Source organism: Anopheles marshallii, chromosome 2 (genome assembly GCF_943734725.1).
Source record: "Anopheles marshallii chromosome 2, idAnoMarsDA_429_01, whole genome shotgun sequence".
Lineage (NCBI taxonomy): Eukaryota > Metazoa > Arthropoda > Insecta > Diptera > Culicidae > Anopheles > Anopheles marshallii.
This window is the reverse complement of record NC_071326.1, coordinates 60,703,254-60,723,056: the sequence shown is the minus strand read 5'-3', so window position 1 is coordinate 60,723,056 and position 19,803 is coordinate 60,703,254. Positions and strand designations below refer to the sequence as shown.

Genomic DNA, 19,803 nt, shown 5'->3' with positions numbered 1-19,803 from the left:
AGCATGAAGACCTTCTTCGCGTTCTCAGGGTTGGCGATCCGTAAGGCGAGTCGCTGAGAACGACGTTCATCTTTTTCGATGTTACCCGTCCATCGAATGCACAATGGGTGAGGAATCCCTTTAAGCTCCAGTTTGTCTACTAAACATTCTTCGATAAACGTCTTTCCACCTCCTTCTCTTTCCAATCCTTGAAGTCATCAATGGTCGGCACGCTAAGTAGCAGGCGATAGTGTGACCAATCGCACAGAAGTACAGGTGGGAGCTTCTCCACCATTTGATGCAGTGAAGCGACGTTGAAGGTGTATTCATATTAACCCGAAGTCGAAATAACAGCCGCCATCTCTTGAACCGCATTCCCGAAATCAACTATCGTTGCGGCTCGCACTAACTGCGGCGAGGGAAGCTGTCGAATCTTCCTAATCATTGTGCACAATGATTTCAGGCCTACCGAAATGTTTACGAAGCATATTTAACCCTTGCGGGAGATGCTGCGCGTTTTTGAGAAGATTCCCCACCATCTCGCGTGCTTTACCAGAAAGGGCTTTTGATAATCGCTCAACGTTTTCCTCATCGGTATAGCCATACATCAGAGTGGTTTGCTCATAGTTGGCGATAAACCTAGTCCACTCATCTGGATCACCTGAAAACGCTGGTAAATCTCGTAATTTACTCTGCCGTGCAAACAGCTGGCTCTGGCTAATCGTTGGAAGCGTCCGATTTGCAAACCGTGAGGCCCTCCCGCTGTAAATCGATCCGAATTATGAAGCGGTATTGTTCGGGAAGAGTATTATGGTAATGCGGTCGGAATTGCACTCTCACAAGATTTATCAGAATCACCGATGACACTTAGTAATATACTCTTTTAGTTTTATTAAAATAAGTGTTTTTTCCTCACTTATTTCTTACTTCTTGTTCATACTTGTTATTATTTATATTTACTTATACTTACTTTTTATTCTTAATACTACTTATTTTAAATCACTACCGACAATCACTTACCATTTGCAACTAAATTTTAATGAGTTTTAATTATTACTAATATCATAGCTAACACCTCACTAACACTTTAAGTTTAAACGACAACTACTACTAAAATATCTGCCACTTCAATGGCCACAACTACCATGAAACGGTATCAAAGTGGCGCCGAGAAGCGTAAAAAAATTAAGAAAGAACTTGAATTTGTTCAACCGCAAAGAAACGCGTTGGATAAGTTTGTAATCATACAAGAAAAAGATGAAGCAACTGAAACAACAACAACAGATATTTTGCCTAGCAGCGACCACATTAGCCTCGAGGAAAGAAGTATAATCGCTCCAATTAATATATCATACGATACAAACGAAACAGGTTCAACGAGCTCTACTGTCCCGAAAGATATTTCACTGTGGAAACGTTCTTTTCGGATGGGTTTGTTGACTTTGTTGTTAAAAATAAACCAACAAACTTTAGTAATATACAAGATTCCAAAACGTCGTATAAGGATAGATAGAATAGATAGATAGATAGATAGATAGATTTTTTATAGAAGCCTCACTCAAGACCATTTTTATTGCAAAAAAAGTAATGGGGTTTTGGAAGAGAGAACATGGCTCGTGTTTTCCTCTACAAATAAATGTGTCTATTGCTATCCTTGCGTGCTTTTTTCTAATTCAACTTCGAAGTTTGTGGCAGGTCTAAACAATTGGAAGTCTATTACCGCTCTTTTGTCAGGCCATGAAACATCAAAAAAGCACATAACTTCAATGTGCAGCTCGTATAAAAGATCTAGTTTACTTAATAGAGTCGATACCACGTTGGTGTTAGAAATGGAAAAGGAAGAGAAATATTGAAAAGAAGTTCTTAAGCGTGTAGTCAGTATGATTAAATTATTGAGTCGTTTGGGAATCGAATTTAGAGGACATGACGAAACTGAGCAAAGCCATCGAAAGGGAAACTATCTGTCCTGCTCAGAATATTTAGCCGAATATGACGAATTTTTAAAACAACATGTAGAAATATATGGCCATCATAATAGATTCTACCCCGGACGTAGCTCACATCGTTCAACTAACTTTTGTAATACGGTATGTTGCTTCTTATGCATTAAATATGTCTGGGAAATACTCGGGATTACAAACACGCATTAGACAACACAGTTTGAGTGCAATATTTATTCCTTGTGCTAATCATTATTTGAATCTAGTGGTTGCAGTGAATTTAATAATGCAGCTGAAAATTGCAAAAAAGCTGTACACTATTTCAGTTCTATACTTCTTCAAAGGATTAATGCTACAAGTATATCACTCTACACTGTTGAATGTGAACTATTAAAAGGAGCAACATTACTAAATTCATTTGTCACATTCTGTCGCTGACGGAAATTATGTCCCTCAAAAGCCCATTGTTACGCTCAAATAAGATACAGATGAAAGATAAGTAATAAGCGCTCGCGAGAAGGCCCGTGGATAGAGACCATTTAGGAGGTAAACGTTTTCGCTCTCGCACCGCTTCTTAATGAAGAGGTAAGGTAAGAGGTAAGAGAGAGAAAGCGACGTCGATCATGTGCCGTCGGCTGCGTGAATACGTGCGGATGCGTGCTGCGTGAACGGAGGAATAGGAAGCATGCTTGGCGCCAACTTCCTCATAAACGAGTAAACTAAGCTTATCGCTGTCGCTCGCTTCATAACAGAAAGGGAGAAGGATGAAAATTGAGCATCACTTGAAGTTGAGCGGATTAAGAACGGATTAGGCGATAAGAAATTTCGAATAGGAAAATTGAAAATTAAATTAAATCAAATTAAATCGGATAAATAGGTAAGAAAATATATTATAGATAAATATTTAAATAAGGAGATTTATGAGTAGGGTGCTACGAAAATGCCAAACAAGTTGATTTGAAGGACGGTGGAGCGGCGGGTGTCACGACGATTGTTAGTGCGCACTCAGGTGCAGTGTCTGCGGATAGCGGCGTTCGCATTCAGGTCGGTTAGCTACGAGACTGCGGATGTCTTGGCCGGTTTCATACCCAAATGTTTGCTCATTAAGAAAGACGCCCGCTGTTACCATCGGCAACATCATGATGACCGCAACAGGGGTGGTGATGCACAATCAGCACAGCAGATCCGCAAGGAGGAGCGTGAGTCTACCATCCGGATGTGACAAGAGCAGCGGGATGCTAATGCGGCAGCCCCTAATGCGTCGAGATTTGTCCGCTGGACGCACCGGGTGATTCCCAACATCCAACAATGGTACTCGCGGAAACATGGAGAGGTGAACTTTGCCTTGGCACAGGTATTGTCAGGACATGAGTTTTTCCGCGATTACCTGTGTATCAAGCGGATCACATCGTCCCCGGAGTGTCCCCGCTGCTCTTATGAAGCAGATACTGTAGAACACGCAGTTTTTCACTGCCCAGCGTTTGAAGCCATCCGCCAACAGCTCCTGACCGGAAGAGGGTTCGAGGACCTCAGCCCGGACAACCTAATGTCCCATCTGCTCCGGGACCAGGCAGTATGGAGCATCCTGACGGAACTTGCTGAACGCATCACATCCGTTCTACAGCGATAGTGGAACGATGAGCGTGCAGACCTGGCGGCCACTAACACAGCCAACAGTCAGCCCTGAAGATTATACCGTGCGCCAGGTCGTTTGGACTGCACGTAACAAGCGGCGTAATGAAGCGAGATGACGTTCCCGTACCCTCGCTTGGGAGGAGAGGGGTTGTGCTGACCCTCCTGAATCGCCCCCAACATCGGCGATTTTAGCTAGAAGGCCATAACGAGAGACCGTGTACGTCGTCATCGAACGCGAGTCCGAAAAATTGCAGCAACAAGACGAGGATCACCCTCCTTTTCGGGACTCCTTCTTCAGTGCTGAGAGCAGTAGTGACCTGTCGCCATGGTCCATGTCATCTGACCAGGAAACTGCCGTCACTGCTGCTAACACTTCAGGCCGCTAGCAGCTGAAACTCTACTTCCTGCAAAGCGTCGTGCCATAGCACCCATACAGCGCAGTTCAACTCAATCTGCGACATCGAGATGGCAACAAGCGGAACCAAGGGTCCGCGCATAAATACCCGTTGTAAGGGCCAGACCCCGTCTTTCACCATGCCTCGCGGTGATATGTGAGGGCGACGTGGGCTGCGCACATCGTGGGGTTTAGTCGGTAAAAATCCGGCATGCGGTTTTACCCGTACCTTTCGAAGATTCCCCCCGATGTAAACAAAAGCCAATACGGACGAAGGTACTATCTCGCAAGCTATTCAACCTTTGGCAGAAACAGCCAGCGCTAATAACTAATAAACTCAGTTAAAAATACCATCGAATCATTTTAAACGCCAAACCGCCCTATGTCTAATGAAAGTAAGAGAAATCTGGACAACTTTCTACTATTCGCGCTGTGCAAGGACAGCTGTCCTTTTTCGTTAGTTGATAGCAAAATTTTTTAAGAGCCTTAAACAAACAGTACACCCTGCTTAGCCGAAAAACTGTTACGCATGCATTGCTCCCTAGCGAAGAAGAATATAAAGAAGTTTTGTATACAGTGACAACAAAGCTGAGCGTCAAAATCTGTGTCGCTAACAGCATACGGCTGGAGTGACATTAACAACACTAGCTTTTACGCAATCTCTGCACACTTTATCAATGAAAGTTTTGAGTTATTTTCATATTTGCTTGAGTGTTCCGGGTTCTCCGCCAAGCATACAGGGTCTGAAGATGGTCAGTGGATAGAAAAAATTTTGAAGAAATTGAAATCAAACGAAAAAATTATTTCAATCACGACTGATAATGCAGCCAATATGAAGACAGCAGTTAACGGGCTCAAAATAAAACATAATACTTGTTTTGCACAATTTAAATGTACAACGTGCAATTAATGACAATATTAAGCAAACTATAGATGAAGTAAAAAGGATTGTGAAATATTTCAAAAAGACTCCAGCTGCAACCCGAAAACTAGCCGAAGTTCAGAGCAGTTTTAAAATGCCTGAACTAAAACTGAAGCAAGATGTGGCAACACGGCGGAACTCTGTTTACGTTATGATTGAACGATTTTTAAAGAACAAAGTAGCTCTCGGTGTTTGCAAAGACACATTCTACATAAAATTCAATTTTGTAGGCAAGGATTGGGTAATCATGGAACAATCCATGGGGATTGGTGGAGATGGTGTAAAGGGCGGCAGAGCGAAGGTGCTGTACATTTTGCTGTAAGTAAAGTAGAGAGAAGAGTGACGGTTTCGTACCGGTTAAATTCTATTGTAGCTTCACCTGGCGTTTGCGGTATCCGTCGTACGATGTGCGCGGGAAAAGTGTGCAAATAGCTAGGTTTTGTTGTTTACCCAGCGCGTCGATCGAGACACCGGTCGGTGATAGCTTACCGTGTGTAGTGATGCGACGGTTACGGCGTGTATACTTATGCATACAAAATAGACATAATCAAATTATGGGGTAGATCACGCTCTAAGCCAGTTTTTTGTATGCGTTTTGACGTTTCCAGGCTTATCCGCTTACAGCTCGTCTTACAAATGGCAAGCCAAGTTAAGCTTACCAAAGAAGGATTAGATTGGTTTCTCAATGAAAGTACCCAAGTACCCAAAACCCAAACACGACAAATGTCAAAACAAAGAATTTTGCTAGCTGGTCTGAGCCAGGTTAGGCCATGTTTCCCGTGTGCGAAAAAGGTAATCAATTTTTTTTAACGAAAACAACTAAAAAAAGATTGTTTTAATAATAAGACTTGTATATTATTTCATTGCATTGAAATTAAAATTAAATTACTAAACTTAAATCGATTTTCCTCAAATTGTAGTTTACAAAAATGATCCCTTGTGTCATTCTTTATGTCAAAATGCTATGTCCTTTACGAATCTGTACAGAATGTGCATAAACGAGTAAACTAAGCTTATCGCTGTCGCTCGCTTCATAACAGAAAGGGAGAAGGATGAAAATTGAGCATCACTTGAAGTTGAGCGGATTAAGAACGGATTAGGCGATAAGAAATTTCGAATAGGAAAATTAAAAATTAAATCAAATTAAATCGGATAAATAGGTTAGGAAATATATTATAGATAAATATTTAAATAAGGAGATTTATGAGTAGGGTGCTACGAAAATGCCAAACAAGTTGATTTGAAGGACGGTGGAGCGGCGGGTGTCACGACGCGTGTTGGTGCGCACTCAGGTGCAGTGTCTGCGGATAGCGGCGTTCGCATTCAGGTCGGTTAGCTACGAGACTGCGGATGTCTTGGCCGGTTTCATACCGATATGTTTGCTCATTAAGAAAGACGCCCGCTGTTACCATCGGCAACATCATGATGACCGCAACAGGGGTGGTGATGCACAATCAGCACAGCAGATCCGCAAGGAGGAGCGTGAGTCTACCATCCGGATGTGACAAGAGCAGCGGGATGCTAATGCGGCAGCCCCTAATGCGTCGAGATTTGTCCGCTGGACGCACCGGGTGATTCCCAACATCCAACAATGGTACTCGCGGAAACATGGAGAGGTGAACTTTGCCTTGGCACAGGTATTGTCAGGACATGAGTTTTTCCGCGATTACCTGTGTATCAAGCGGATCACATCGTCCCCGGAGTGTCCCCGCTGCTCTTATGAAGCAGATACTGTAGAACACGCAGTTTTTCACTGCCCAGCGTTTGAAGCCATCCGCCAACAGCTCCTGACCGGAAGAGGGTTCGAGGACCTCAGCCCGGACAACCTAATGTCCCATCTGCTCCGGGACCAGGCAGTATGGAGCATCCTGACGGAACTTGCTGAACGCATCACATCCGTTCTACAGCGATAGTGGAACGATGAGCGTGCAGACCTGGCGGCCACTAACACAGCCAACAGTCAGCCCTGAAGATTATACCGTGCGCCAGGTCGTTTGGACTGCACGTAACAAGCGGCGTAATGAAGCGAGATGACGTTCCCGTACCCTCGCTTGGGAGGAGAGGGGTTGTGCTGACCCTCCTGAATCGCCCCCAACATCGGCGATTTTAGCTAGAAGGCCATAACGAGAGACCGTGTACGTCGTCATCGAACGCGAGTCCGAAAAATTGCAGCAACAAGACGAGGATCACCCTCCTTTTCGGGACTCCTTCTTCAGTGCTGAGAGCAGTAGTGACCTGTCGCCATGGTCCATGTCATCTGACTAGGAAACTGCCGTCACTGCTGCTAACACTTCAGGCCGCTAGCAGCTGAAACTCTACTTCCCGCAAAGCGTTGTGCCATAGCACCCATACAGCGCAGTTCAACTCAATCTGCGACATCGAGATGGCAACAAGCGGAACCAAGGGTCCGCGCGTAAATACCCGTTGTAAGGGCCAGACCCCGTCTTTCACCATGCCTCGCGGTGATATGTGAGGGCGACGTGGGCTGCGCACATCGTGGGGTTTAGTCGGTAAAAATCCGGCATGCGGTTTTGCCCGTACCTTTCGAAGATTCCCCCCGATGTAAACAAAAGCCAATACGGACGAAGGTACTATCTCGCAAGCTATTCAACCTTTGGCAGAAACAGCCGGCGCTAATAACTAATAAACTCAGTTAAAAATACCATCGAATCATTTTAAACGCCAAACCGCCCTATCTAATGAAAGTAAGGGAAATCTGGACAACTTTTTACTATTCGCGCTGTGCAAGGACAGCTGTCCTTTTTCGTTAGTTGATAGCAAAATTTTTTAAGAGCCTTAAACAAACAGTACACCCTGCTTAGCCGAAAAACTGTTACGCATGCATTGCTCCCTAGCGAAGAAGAATATAAAGAAGTTTTGTATACAGTGACAACAAAGCTGAGCGTCAAAATCTGTGTCGCTAACAGCATACGGCTGGAGTAACATTAACAACACTAGCTTTTACGCAATCTCTGCACACTTTATCAATGAAAGTTTTGAGTTATTTTCATATTTGCTTGAGTGTTCCGGGTTCTCCGCCAAGCATACAGGGTCTGAAGATGGTCAGTGGATAGAAAAAATTTTGAAGAAATTGAAATCAAACGAAAAAATTATTTCAATCACGACTGATAATGCAGCCAATATGAAGACAGCAGTTAACGGGCTCAAAATAAAACATAATACTTGTTTTGCACAATTTAAATGTACAACGTGCAATTAATGACAATATTAAGCAAACTATAGATGAAGTAAAAAGGATTGTGAAATATTTCAAAAAGACTCCAGCTGCAACCCGAAAACTAGCCGAGGTTCAGAGCAGTTTTAAAATGCCTGAACTAAAACTGAAGCAAGATGTGGCAACACGGCGGAACTCTGTTTACGTTATGATTGAACGATTTTTAAAGAACAAAGTAGCTCTCGGTGTTTGCAAAGACACATTCTACATAAAATTCAATTTTGTAGGCAAGGATTGGGTAATCATGGAACAATCCATGGGGATTGGTGGAGATGGTGTAAAGGGCGGCAGAGCGAAGGTGCTGTACATTTTGCTGTAAGTAAAGTAGAGAGAAGAGTGACGGTTTCGTACCGGTTAAATTCTATTGTAGCTTCACCTGGCGTTTGCGGTATCCGTCGTACGATGTGCGCGGGAAAAGTGTGCAAATAGCTAGGTTTTGTTGTTTACCCAGCGCGTCGATCGAGACACCGGTCGGTGATAGCTTACCGTGTGTAGTGATGCGACGGTTACGGCGTGTATACTTATGCATACAAAATAGACATAATCAAATTATGGGGTAGATCACGCTCTAAGCCAGTTTTTTGTATGCGTTTTGACGTTTCCAGGCTTATCCGCTTACAGCTCGTCTTACAAATGGCAAGCCAAGTTAAGCTTACCAAAGAAGGATTAGATTGGTTTCTCAATGAAAGTACCCAAGTACCCAAAACCCAAACACGACAAATGTCAAAACAAAGAATTTTGCTAGCTGGTCTGAGCCAGGTTAGGCCATGTTTCCCGTGTGCGAAAAAGGTAATCAATTTTTTTTAACGAAAACAACTAAAAAAAGATTGTTTTAATAATAAGACTTGTATATTATTTCATTGCATTGAAATTAAAATTAAATTACTAAACTTAAATCGATTTTCCTCAAATTGTAGTTTACAAAAATGATCCCTTGTGTCATTCTTTATGTCAAAATGCTATGTCCTTTACGAATCTGTACAGAATGTGCATAAACGAGTAAACTAAGCTTATCGCTGTCGCTCGCTTCATAACAGAAAGGGAGAAGGATGAAAATTGAGCATCACTTGAAGTTGAGCGGATTAAGAACGGATTAGGCGATAAGAAATTTCGAATAGGAAAATTAAAAATTAAATCAAATTAAATCGGATAAATAGGTTAGGAAATATATTATAGATAAATATTTAAATAAGGAGATTTATGAGTAGGGTGCTACGAAAATGCCAAACAAGTTGATTTGAAGGACGGTGGAGCGGCGGGTGTCACGACGCGTGTTGGTGCGCACTCAGGTGCAGTGTCTGCGGATAGCGGCGTTCGCATTCAGGTCGGTTAGCTACGAGACTGCGGATGTCTTGGCCGGTTTCATACCGATATGTTTGCTCATTAAGAAAGACGCCCGCTGTTACCATCGGCAACATCATGATGACCGCAACAGGGGTGGTGATGCACAATCAGCACAGCAGATCCGCAAGGAGGAGCGTGAGTCTACCATCCGGATGTGACAAGAGCAGCGGGATGCTAATGCGGCAGCCCCTAATGCGTCGAGATTTGTCCGCTGGACGCACCGGGTGATTCCCAACATCCAACAATGGTACTCGCGGAAACATGGAGAGGTGAACTTTGCCTTGGCACAGGTATTGTCAGGACATGAGTTTTTCCGCGATTACCTGTGTATCAAGCGGATCACATCGTCCCCGGAGTGTCCCCGCTGCTCTTATGAAGCAGATACTGTAGAACACGCAGTTTTTCACTGCCCAGCGTTTGAAGCCATCCGCCAACAGCTCCTGACCGGAAGAGGGTTCGAGGACCTCAGCCCGGACAACCTAATGTCCCATCTGCTCCGGGACCAGGCAGTATGGAGCATCCTGACGGAACTTGCTGAACGCATCACATCCGTTCTACAGCGATAGTGGAACGATGAGCGTGCAGACCTGGCGGCCACTAACACAGCCAACAGTCAGCCCTGAAGATTATACCGTGCGCCAGGTCGTTTGGACTGCACGTAACAAGCGGCGTAATGAAGCGAGATGACGTTCCCGTACCCTCGCTTGGGAGGAGAGGGGTTGTGCTGACCCTCCTGAATCGCCCCCAACATCGGCGATTTTAGCTAGAAGGCCATAACGAGAGACCGTGTACGTCGTCATCGAACGCGAGTCCGAAAAATTGCAGCAACAAGACGAGGATCACCCTCCTTTTCGGGACTCCTTCTTCAGTGCTGAGAGCAGTAGTGACCTGTCGCCATGGTCCATGTCATCTGACTAGGAAACTGCCGTCACTGCTGCTAACACTTCAGGCCGCTAGCAGCTGAAACTCTACTTCCCGCAAAGCGTTGTGCCATAGCACCCATACAGCGCAGTTCAACTCAATCTGCGACATCGAGATGGCAACAAGCGGAACCAAGGGTCCGCGCGTAAATACCCGTTGTAAGGGCCAGACCCCGTCTTTCACCATGCCTCGCGGTGATATGTGAGGGCGACGTGGGCTGCGCACATCGTGGGGTTTAGTCGGTAAAAATCCGGCATGCGGTTTTGCCCGTACCTTTCGAAGATTCCCCCCGATGTAAACAAAAGCCAATACGGACGAAGGTACTATCTCGCAAGCTATTCAACCTTTGGCAGAAACAGCCGGCGCTAATAACTAATAAACTCAGTTAAAAATACCATCGAATCATTTTAAACGCCAAACCGCCCTATCTAATGAAAGTAAGGGAAATCTGGACAACTTTTTACTATTCGCGCTGTGCAAGGACAGCTGTCCTTTTTCGTTAGTTGATAGCAAAATTTTTTAAGCGCCTTAAACAAACAGTACACCCTGCTTAGCCGAAAAACTGTTACGCATGCATTGCTCCCTAGCGAAGAAGAATATAAAGAAGTTTTGTATACAGTGACAACAAAGCTGAGCGTCAAAATCTGTGTCGCTAACAGCATACGGCTGGAGTAACATTAACAACACTAGCTTTTACGCAATCTCTGCACACTTTATCAATGAAAGTTTTGAGTTATTTTCATATTTGCTTGAGTGTTCCGGGTTCTCCGCCAAGCATACAGGGTCTGAAGATGGTCAGTGGATAGAAAAAATTTTGAAGAAATTGAAATCAAACGAAAAAATTATTTCAATCACGACTGATAATGCAGCCAATATGAAGACAGCAGTTAACGGGCTCAAAATAAAACATAATACTTGTTTTGCACATACGCTAAATTTAAATGTACAACGTGCAATTAATGACAATATTAAGCAAACTATAGATGAAGTAAAAAGGATTGTGAAATATTTCAAAAAGACTCCAGCTGCAACCCGAAAACTAGCCGAGGTTCAGAGCAGTTTTAAAATGCCTGAACTAAAACTGAAGCAAGATGTGGCAACACGGCGGAACTCTGTTTACGTTATGATTGAACGATTTTTAAAGAACAAAGTAGCTCTCGGTGTTTGCAAAGACACATTCTACATAAAATTCAATTTTGTAGGCAAGGATTGGGTAATCATGGAACAATCCATGGGGATTGGTGGAGATGGTGTAAAGGGCGGCAGAACGAGAGTGCTTTAAATTTTTCTGTAAGTAAAGTTGTGAGAAGAGTGACGGTTTCGTACCGGTTAAATTCTATTGTAGCTTATCCTGGCGTTTGCGGTATCCGTCGTACGATGTGCGCGGAAAAAGTGTGCAAATAGCTAGGTTTTGTTGTTTACCCAGCGCGTCGATCGAGACACCGGTCGGTGATAGCGTACCGTGTGTAGTGATGCGACGGTTACGGCGTGTATACTTATGCATACAAAATAGACATAATCAAATTATGGGGTAGATCACGCTCTAAGCCAGTTTTTTGTATGCGTTTTGACGTTTCCAGGCTTATCCGCTTACAGTTCACCATACAAATGGCAATCAGTCTTGTGTCGACCGTCGATCCGAACGGACGTGCTATACAATTCCTCTTATCAGTACCTTGCAGTATCTTCTTGTGTATTAATTCATTAGTATTAGTGTTACGCTCCGTAGCGCAAAAGTGACGTGAATTTGCTGTTCAACAAAAAAAAAATAAAGAAGAGCGCAAAGAGAGATTTCCCTGTGGTGGGTGTGCGTGTGAGTGGAAGCTCAGAAATGTCTGGGCCTCCTATACATGAGGGGATTCCCCCTCATAGGAACAAAAACGAAAGAACAATACCAGTATGGATGGACTCGAACAGTATAAACGGAGATATGAAATTCCTGGTACTACAAGCGGCCGAAAATAGCCCGGGGAAAGACCAATCCCATACCTCCTCGCGGTCCCGGGCGGAGTGTAGCTAGATCCATCTAGATTTATCTAGAGTTTGCATACTAAATTGGGTAGTGGCAGTCCGGAGTTAACGTGGTTGTCCACGCGATCACGTTGCTCCAAACCGATATCGACAAGGCTCGCACGTTCGTTGTTTGTTTTCGGGGCTGGCGGACAATCCAATCTGATCCCTTAGTAAATTGGGGTGGTACCCAATTGAAACGGCGTGAAGGCTAATGGTGCGTCCGTCTCCGTCCTATTAAAACTTAGCAAGTCTGCAGTAGCGCTCACTGTTCTGTCGCCGGGAATGACCGCTTGGCCAAGCTGAAGGTGTAGGTGTGCTCACGCCCTCTTTATCCCGACCTGGCTCTGATCGTGCTGCCTCATGAGGGCAGCACGACAACCCTCGCGTGGCCTCCCTGCTTGCAAAGATAACCACGAGGTCATTATGGGAACTTTAACTTACAGGCAGTGATAGCGGATTGCAGTTTGGACCCATTCATTAATGAGTGACCAAACTCCACCAATCCAAAAACCGATGACTCGGTCCGCCTCTCGGGCGATCGAGTCTAGTGAGCCGGCCTCCCCCGCTCCGGCGGAGGAGGGGTCCGGAGGTTCTGAGCTGCGAGGTTGAGGCCGAACCTCAGGGGCAGACACACGAGGTGTCTTACCTTGAGCTGTTTCGGACTTACGTGGAGTCCGCCAAGGATGATTCCCTCGCCATTGCCGACGCTATATTTCTGCGGGAAACCCTCACCGTGATGGAGGCGCTGTTTGAGGAGATAAATCACCTCAAACAGCAGCTTGCTAGACCTACTGTCGTGGTCTCAGAGGACACACAGACAGAAGCGGGAAGCGAGCTTTTATCTAAACGGTCTGAGGGGGTCGATAAAAGGATGGAGGCCGTGTGTGCTTGCACACAAATAGCACCACTCCCAGCGACCGCTCCCAAAAAGCAGAAGACCGCGAAAAAGGCAGTGGCACCACAGACGTCCCGAAAGCCACCTGTTGAGGTTAAAGCTGTAACCCAGCCAACAACAGGCAAGGCCAGTAAGACAGGCGCTCGACAGAGCAATGGTGCTACGCCGTCTGCTAGGGTGGCAGCTGACACCCGCAAAAAAGCAGGCCAAGCAAGCGCTGTGCCATCTGCGGAACAGGGGTTCGCAGTCCAGACGAAGAAGGGTCGGAAACCCAAGTCCAAGCCGGAAACGGCCGTCAAGGCTGTGAAAATGGCCGGGACCTCGAAGGGTACGGCGCCGCCGAGGCAGTCTACAGCTGCTGGGCCAAGGGGTCGACCGACTGCCTCTAACAGTCAACAGACCCAGCAACCCAAGCGCATCCCAAAGCCCCGCCCAGAAGCAATTCTTATCAGTGCGGGATCTGAGGGGCAGACATATGCCGACATTCTGAAGGGTCTCCGCGGGGCGGATTCCCCGAAAGAATTCGGCAAAAGTGTCAAGCGCATCCGGCGGACGCTAAAAGGGTCGCTGATCATCGAACTCGTTCCTGGCCGCAAGGCCAGCGAACACCTCGAGTCGGTGTGTGACACCCTCGGCACCAAAGGGACGGCGAAGGCGTTGGCACCGACAGCAATGTTTGAGTGCAAATACCTCGATGAGGGATCAACGCCGGATGAGGTCTGTGAAGCCCTTAAGGAGCAGTTCGACGTGTCGATCTGCCCTTCCACCGTCAAGGTGAGAAAGGGATTCTCTCCGGGTACACAGAACGCGAGGTTCCGTGTCCCGCTTTCCTCGGCCAACTCTCTGCTGCATTCCGGGAAAATCCGCATCGGTTGGTGTATTTGCCAACTTCACGCGGTGGAGCAATCGCCGTCATGTTTCAAGTGCTTGCGCGTGGGACATGTGGCGAAATACTGCACAGGCCCCGATCGGAGCAAACTGTGTAGTAACTGCGGCAGCGAAGGGCACAAGCGTGGACAGTGCCCTAACCCTGCGAAGTGTTTGGACTGTAAAGGTCCAAACGCGTCGAAACATGCCACCGGGTCAATCCGTTGTCCCAACCGGCGTGTGAAGACAACTCGTGGGGCTTTTTAATGCTTAAGGTTCTGCAACTAAACCAGAACCATTGTGCCACAGCAAGGCAATTGCTGTGGCAGCTGTCAGCAGAGCAACAAGCCGAGGCTGTACTTGTAGCGGACCCGTATTATGGATCTTGCGGGAACGGAAACTACTTGTATAGCTATGACAAGACAGCAGCTATAGTACCGACTGGACGGTTTCCGATTCAGGAGGTAGTTTCCACTAACATTGGGGTAGATCACGGGATAAGCCAGTTTTTTGTATGCGTTTTGACGTTTCCAGGCTTATAAGCTTACAGCTTCCCATACAAACTGCCAAGCCAGATAAGCCTGGGAATCGATGGTTAGATTGTTTTGCTTATGAAAGTGCTCGAAAGCTGCTCGACAAATATCAAAACAAAGCATTTTTCTAGCAGGTTTAAACTAGGTTAGGCCATATTTCCCATAGGCTTAGGATGTTAAAAAAGGAACAAAAAATACATAAATACGCATAATTAATAAGTTTTTTTTTTTAATTTCTGGTGTTCTGGTGTTTAACAATAATTATTTTTATAAAAAAATCAGTTAAAAAAAAATTATCAATAAAGGTAAATTATTATTTCAATTTACTTGCAGTTTTCCAGTTCACAGTTTACAAAGTCTAAACATCACTTAAATATTGCCTTGAAAATAACACGAAACATAAATTATGCTTTAAAACTGAACCGAAGTTTGCGTCCTCCGATTATTTCTCTCGATTATAATAGCATACAGATGAACATACCGTTTGTTGTTGCGTTGTGATGCGAAAGCTCATTTAATTTAGCTCACCCTCGTAGCTTCTATCCTTTTAAAAAATATGGTGATGTATTACTTTCTACTTCATGGAACTGTTTCGTGCATTTATACATTTTTAGCGTTTGATGTCAAACTTCAACAACACGGAACCCAAACTAAGCGATCTAGAGTAACTAACATTTTGTAGTCCTTTACTTTAATTAAACCCGTTGCGGTTTACCGTTGTACATGGAATTTTATATAAAAGACCCTGGCATTCTGTTAGATTCGAGATTCACCGACTGCTTTAAAATTAAGCATGTGCTGTTAAGAATAAACAGAGATCTTAATTACCTGCAACATTTGGAATGTCAGTTTTGAAAAATGGGATGCTTGAGAGTGCTATACAATTTCTTTGGCTGAAGTATGCTTCTTTGATTGGTGTCCTTCCTTAATACAGCTATAGCACGAGGGGAATGATTCGAAGAAGTTTTCACACGACAGCGCAAGGTGTATGGAAATACATGTTCAACGAAACCTCCGTACTCTAAGCGTTGCCAGTTAGTTCGTTATAGTTCTTCTCTTCAAAGCCATGAACGTCCGTTCCTTATACTTCTCGATCTCTGGCTTACTCATGGTACAGCAATCATCGCTCGTAATGAGAACGTCATAACCATACTGACGGGAAGCCAGCAAATAATTCGTTCAGCTCTTATCAATCTATCAGCATTATAGGCTGCTTCGATGGTCAATCACTGTTTAAAAAAGTTTTTTTAGTGCCGCACCATGACCGTCATGATCTGGATTATATTCTTCGAGTCCGGCCGTATCAGTGTCTTCCACTTGCCATGTTCTTCATCGTTGATACAGTAAAATGCTTCGGATATATTCGCAACGTCGTTCTAAGGATCATGCTTCAAACTCGAACGTTTGTCAGTTAACACACTAAACACTCGAAAATGCGACATGCATGTGATTTCTCCTTTTATTTATACACCAGATTTAGATACGGATCGCATACCAACTACACCGCCTACTTTGAACACAACTTTACTATAGAACGTTGCGTTCGCATGCTAGGTTTTACACGTTCAGCACCGCATCACTCGATTAAAGGTGATGCCAATGGTTAACGCCATCGCTATACAAATTGTAGTTAGTAGTATCGTAACGCCGTAACGTTTCCATGGTAACATCGTTTTTCGGTACACTCTTCGATCATTTTCTGTGTGGTGCATTCACCATTTCACATTTTTGCTGCAAAACTTACCCTTTCAATGCCTGCTACCTGATTCCAGCGCTAACAATGCAGTTTTCGATGAGCACTGTTGTTTTATCATTGGAAGTATCCAAACTTTTTACCGCGCACGATTCGAGAGTGTTTTTAACTGTTTTTCTTGGGTATCAGTTGCCACGCGGTCCTCAACAGTTTTCAACCGGTATTTTAAAAAGATTTTCAAAATTAATTTCCTTTCACTCGGTGATATAGTGAAAACGATACCAAATACAGAAACAATGACCTATGACGGCAAAAATTTCAAAGCCGAAAAGTGAATTAAAACGCTCTACTGCAAACGAATATTACAATTTTCTTTATTTTATTTATATTCGATGTTTAACGAGCGGCTAAGTTCATTGATTTTTTAATCTCAAACGACACAACTAAAACAACACGGATAAACCGACATCAGGTTGAACAGCACCCGGATAATCGGCGACCATGTATTCCGTTTTCGTCATCCATTTTCAAACTGTCAAACCATTCAAATTATTCTACCCCTGTGCTCGCCGTATGCTGATTGTTCATTTTAACCCGGCTTAGTTACAAAAGTGTGTCTTTATTTTCTGCAACGTTAATTACTGTGATTGTGACTCCATTGCAATATGATTCCATTGATTTTAATTGCTGAAGAGCAAAATCCAATCGAAGAGAAGGTGAATCAGCAACGTTATCGTAAGAATCTTCGGCTTAACAGGAGCGCACAACAGGTTCCTCACAACAGGTAATAAAACATAGCGTCTCAAAATGGTTTTGTAAGGCGACAAATATGATATTTTAAGTATTCTAATAATTTATTTCAGTTTCGTACAGAATTTTCGAGTCACGCATGATATATTCAATGAAGTTCTTCGTGAAATTGAGGATGACCTTGCTCCTATGACATCGTATGGTATAACAGCTGAACAAAAATTAGCAGCAGCTCTACGGTTTTTCGCAACCGGTCACTTTCAACAAGGTATAGGAAAAGATTTCCACATTCCTATGGCACAGTCGACGTTTTCCACTATGTTAACCAAGGTTTTGGATAGCATGGAACGAAAGCTATGCCCAAAATACATCACGATGAACATGTCCGATACAGACACCGAAGCAGCAAACAATTATTTTCACGCAAAATCCGGAATCAGTGGTGTTGTTATGTGTGTAGATGGAACACACATCAAAATAAAACGGCCGAAGACAAATGAACATTTCTATTACAATCGTAAAGGATTCTTCAGCATAAATGCTTTAATAGTGAGTGTATTAAACTCATGTTTGTTATATAATACATTTTGGATTTTTATTAACGACTTTCATTATGTCCCATCTTCTAGGTATGTGATCACAAGCAAAAAATAAGATTTGTAAATGCAAAATTTGGTGGAGCCAAGCACGATGCGCATGTATGGAATCGGAGTCCTGTTCGTAGTTTTTTTGCAACCAAGTATCGCAATGGAAACACTGCGTTCAAGTTGCTGGGTAATACATTTTTAAACGTTACTGTTATGTTAAGTAAATTTGTTAATTTCTTCTATTGTTTTATAGGTGATTCAGCATATCCCAGGGAAGACTGGTTACTTACACCAGTCAGAGATGCTAATCCAGGGTCTGCAGACGCACAGTTCAATGCACAGCATACTGCAGGGCGTATTATAATAGAAAGAACGATTGGAGTCTTGAAAAGCAGATTTCGATGTCTTGCCGGAACACGAGAGCTGCACTATACACCTACTAAATGCCTTACAGTGCGACACCTTACTAAGTGCCTAAGTGATGTTTAGATCATTGTGTTTTTGTGTTTTTATTTACTGATTGCCTCGTAGTATAAAATTGCATCGGAGTAAATACGGAGAAGGCGTGGGACTGCGAAGAGCTTTCATTGTCATCAGGTTGCGATTAAATCATATGCTGCTAACTTAACAATATCGAACGACTCACGAACAATCAGCTGACATTCCGTTAACTGATTGAAGTTGTTCTTATTCAGTTTAGTTCAGTTCTTATTATGAATGGTATGGTGAATTGAAAGGAAACCTGTAGATTCACAGCTCAGTTTGAATGCATTATTGTATCATTACTTTGTTTACCTTTCTTGCGAAAATTTTCTGAAATTCAAATACAGTTTTCAATTTTTTCAATTGGAGTTTTCAAATAGTTTTTAATAATGCAAGAAACAATTTTAATTACTCTGCAAATAATCCGTGCTCGTACTGATGATAATCTGCAGAGTTTAGCTTCCGAATAACATTTTTCATTCTCCTAGGACAATAACAGTTGAAATAATTCAATCACTGTGACTAGTTGCGGATCATCAATCGAAGATTGAAGGATATAGGATCGAAGAGGATACTTTCAACTGGTGCTGGCTGTGTCTGTTTTCGAGACAAGACCACAAGATAGGACGGTATAATACCCTTAAGCAACCTAGTTCCTCAAACTAGGATGACGAACGACACCGCAGCATATCTGCACTAACTGTATTGACCAGGTGAATAGCTACCCGAGGTGCTTACTTGCCATGGATCGCTTTGGAATGGTAACAGAATGCGTGACGTGAAGGAGAAAAGGCTAGCTACCGTTGGTCGTTTAAGTTTGAGTTTTTTTTTATTCGGGAGGGATGGCCAGGCAGAATTGTTAAAAAATACAGGTAACTTAATCTAATGTACAATTCACATTTGTTTTAAGGCATTTCCTTCTCTGAACAGTAAAGGCCACTTTATCCCGTATGTATTCGGGAGTGTTGCTGCGTAACCGTACATCTACACCTAGCGGTCTTCCCAGGTACGTTTGCCAACGTACCTGTTATTTACCACGGGGATGGGTACGCTACCAAGTACGTTGGAAGCTTCCCACAATTTGTGGGAGACCAAAATAACAGGTACGTTGGCCAGCGTACCTTGGAAGACCGCTAGGTACAGATACCGTCATTCAATAGTATGAACAAAATATGAATGAGTTGTATGAATGAAAATATGCGTGTAAGTTATAGATCCAGACCAGAAGGCTAAAATCTGACCAGAAAAAAAAACATGGAAGAAGAAAGAAGATACAATCTTTTCGTTCATACAAATACGTATTTATCGTCATACATACAAGCAGGATACCACATACAGCACAAGGTCTGATATAAGGAAGATGGGGTCACACAGACAAACCATTAGCAAAATTCAAAAATCTCCCTGAGCTAACTCGCGTATCTATTGATAAAATGTACTCGGTACGGTACAACCAGAATCGTTAGCAGCAGCTGTAGTAAAAAATTGTGCTTAATTCGATCACCTCAGTATTGTTTACAGAACTACTCTTGTCTGTCGACATTTACGAATCTACCCGTACCTATAGAACGTGGTCCTTGCTCGTGGTGGCGATCGGTGCACATATTTATCA

At 43.7% G+C, this 19,803-nt stretch overlaps 1 protein-coding gene across 1 annotated transcript; it reads left to right on the top strand.

The window, feature by feature from the left end:
• The first annotated feature begins 17,036 nt into the window (after nucleotides 1–17,036).
• LOC128718298 (putative nuclease HARBI1) lies at nucleotides 17,037–18,197 on the top strand. Its single transcript, XM_053811934.1, has 4 exons — nucleotides 17,037–17,155; nucleotides 17,235–17,670; nucleotides 17,751–17,895; nucleotides 17,962–18,197. The coding sequence occupies exons 1-4, from the start codon at nucleotides 17,037–17,039 to the stop codon at nucleotides 18,195–18,197; spliced, it is 936 nt and encodes a 311-aa protein (XP_053667909.1).
• The last annotated feature ends 1,606 nt before the right edge of the window (nucleotides 18,198–19,803 follow it).

Excerpts from the sequence above, each read along its gene's own strand:
- LOC128718298 (XM_053811934.1), top strand. The coding sequence starts at position 17,037 with ATGATTCCATTGATTTTAATTGCTGAAGAGCAAAATCCAATCGAAGAG. Across the intron at positions 17,156-17,234 it reads CAACAGGTTCCTCACAACAG|TTTCGTACAGAATTTTCGAG; the intron begins GTAATAAAACAT and ends AATTTATTTCAG. Across the intron at positions 17,671-17,750 it reads TCAGCATAAATGCTTTAATA|GTATGTGATCACAAGCAAAA; the intron begins GTGAGTGTATTA and ends CCCATCTTCTAG.